At 39.1% G+C, this 2,202-nt stretch overlaps 1 protein-coding gene across 1 annotated transcript; it reads right to left on the reverse strand.

Annotated features, from left to right (window-relative positions):
• Positions 1-1,056: 1,056 nt before the first annotated feature.
• LOC112290369 (protein SMALL AUXIN UP-REGULATED RNA 54) lies at positions 1,057-1,853 on the reverse strand. Its single transcript, XM_024536546.2, has one exon. The coding sequence runs from the start codon at positions 1,851-1,853 to the stop codon at positions 1,446-1,448; it is 408 nt and encodes a 135-aa protein (XP_024392314.1). The 3' UTR covers positions 1,057-1,445.
• Between the last annotated feature and the right edge of the window lie 349 nt (positions 1,854-2,202).

Raw genomic sequence — 2,202 nt, forward strand, 5'->3', positions numbered from 1 at the left:
GAAGAAATTGATATTTTTGAAGATTATATCCTATCAATTTTTTTTATTCTAAATACATTCTAGACCTCAATGACTTATAATCCAAAATTCAAAAATCAATAAAGCAAATTATTTCAAAATATGAATAAAAAAATATAAAAAATAAAAGTAATTTGTATTCAATGTTTTATTACTTTATTGATTATTCTAAATTCACTGATTTTTTGTAAAAAATTATAAGAAAGTGTATCTTAGTAGATTTACAATGCATTTTAAATTTCAAAAAATGTTCCTCATTTAAAAGCTCTTCAATATCTGAATTGTCATTTTTGAATGATTCCTTAATTTACTAAATCTTTTAGTCTACCTTGTAATAATCTTTTGTGATACAGTTATTTAAATTAATTAGAATTTCTTTTAGTACCACTTTTTAAACTATTTTTCGACCAAATGCACAAATAATCAAATGTATTATAAAATTAAAGGCCTTATTTGAAAATAAAATAAAATAAAATAGTACATACACAATTTGTTTGTTTGTTTGTTTGTTTGGTTATTTAACGTTAAAATGGATCATTATCTTAGTGATTGCATCCATCAAGAAAAGTCAAAGGTTATAAGGTTGAAATTTGAACCACCAAAGATTGTGTCATCTTTTAGTAGTTTAAGAACATTTTCAGCCACTTTTCTTTGTCTTTTTACATTTTCATAAAGTTAAATTTGGACCATTGTCATCAATAAAAATGATCTAAAATAACAAACAACACATTCCAAAACATGAAAGGTGTGGAATTTCAAGCAAATTTTGTACTTCTAACCACACTCACACACCACTATTTATTGCCCCCCTCCCCATTAACTTTCCAACTCACACATTCCTATCCCAACTATTCAAGCACTGACAACATACAAAACGAAAATTGCACAACATTCCAATAATTAAACATAGTTGGGTTTGCGTCTTAAAATTGATACTACTCCAAATCAGTCAATTGGGTAACTCAAGTAGTTTTATAAAAATATAGTCCTCTTAAGTACAACACTCACAATCTCAGAGACCGAACCGAGTTTGCCTCAACATGTAATGCAAACAGAAAACAGAAAGTCATTCTGAGTCCATAATCTAGCTTATATGCTTTGTCACATAAAGATTGCTGTGCTGCGAAATATCTAGATCGGTCTTTGTCGCCAGCGCCGGTGTCGGTAAAGCGCCGAATCTATATCGGACACTAGGATCCGATGCCGATCGCGCATATGAATCGGTTCGTACCATGAGATTCACGGCATCGTTATCCTCGGAACTTGGGGACCGTGAAGTATATCACTAGTACTGATTCCTGCAGCGAGTGCTGGTGTATCGATGCGCTCGCTAGGCATTTATGATCTGTGAAGATCAGAAGTAGTGCGATGCACCGCAGGAGGGCTGTACATAACCTTTGATTTCTGTGTTGGAAGTGATCGTTGCTCTAGGACTGCCACAGCAGCTCCTCAAAGACCGCTGCCTCGCATGCGATCCGCAAGCCGCCTTCAGATTCAAATCCGTATTCCTCCTCAGTTTTCTTAAGTAGGTCTCGGAAGACTTGCTTGTGTAGGAAGGTGGTATGGATGACAAAGCGTCGCATCTCTGGGCCGACGTAGACCGCGAAGCATCCCTGGGGAATGCCTGCTGGTGCATCGTTGTTCCAGTCGTCTGAGTCGGAGCCGCTGCTTGAACGGCTCTCCCCCGACCGGTGACTCCAGGAGCGGGATGAAATTGAGAAGTTTCCTGACCACCAACGTTTCAGACTTCGGGTATTTGCCCACGGGCTGCCATACTCTGGCACTCCTCTCATAAACTTCTTCACCAGCTTTCCAATCCTCTTCCCCGAAATCATCGTGAGTTCCAGTAGCGGACCTAAGGACGTTGAGAAGATTATTTCCAAGAGGACAGAACCAAGAATTTTGTTAGTGGCGGTTGATTCAGGGTTGCCTTTCACACGGCCTTGCCCTGCACGAAGTCAGTGATGCATATCTCTGGGTCGCCATCGATCGAGTTCTCCACTCAGAGGCACTGCTGAAGGGTCAATTCTGGACAGAATTGTGTCGCCCCTGTCATACACTACGAAGGATATACCAGACGACCACTTGGGTTAAGAAACGACAAAGAGGGGGAGCTTCACGTTCTGCTGCCTAAACGCGAAGCAAGAGCATCGATCCACAGCAAGGGCCTGAGTTTTGGGAAGG

The sequence above is a fragment of the Physcomitrium patens genome, chromosome 13, assembly GCF_059467195.1.
Source record: "Physcomitrium patens ecotype Gransden chromosome 13, ASM5946719v1, whole genome shotgun sequence".
NCBI classification, from domain to species: domain Eukaryota; kingdom Viridiplantae; phylum Streptophyta; class Bryopsida; order Funariales; family Funariaceae; genus Physcomitrium; species Physcomitrium patens.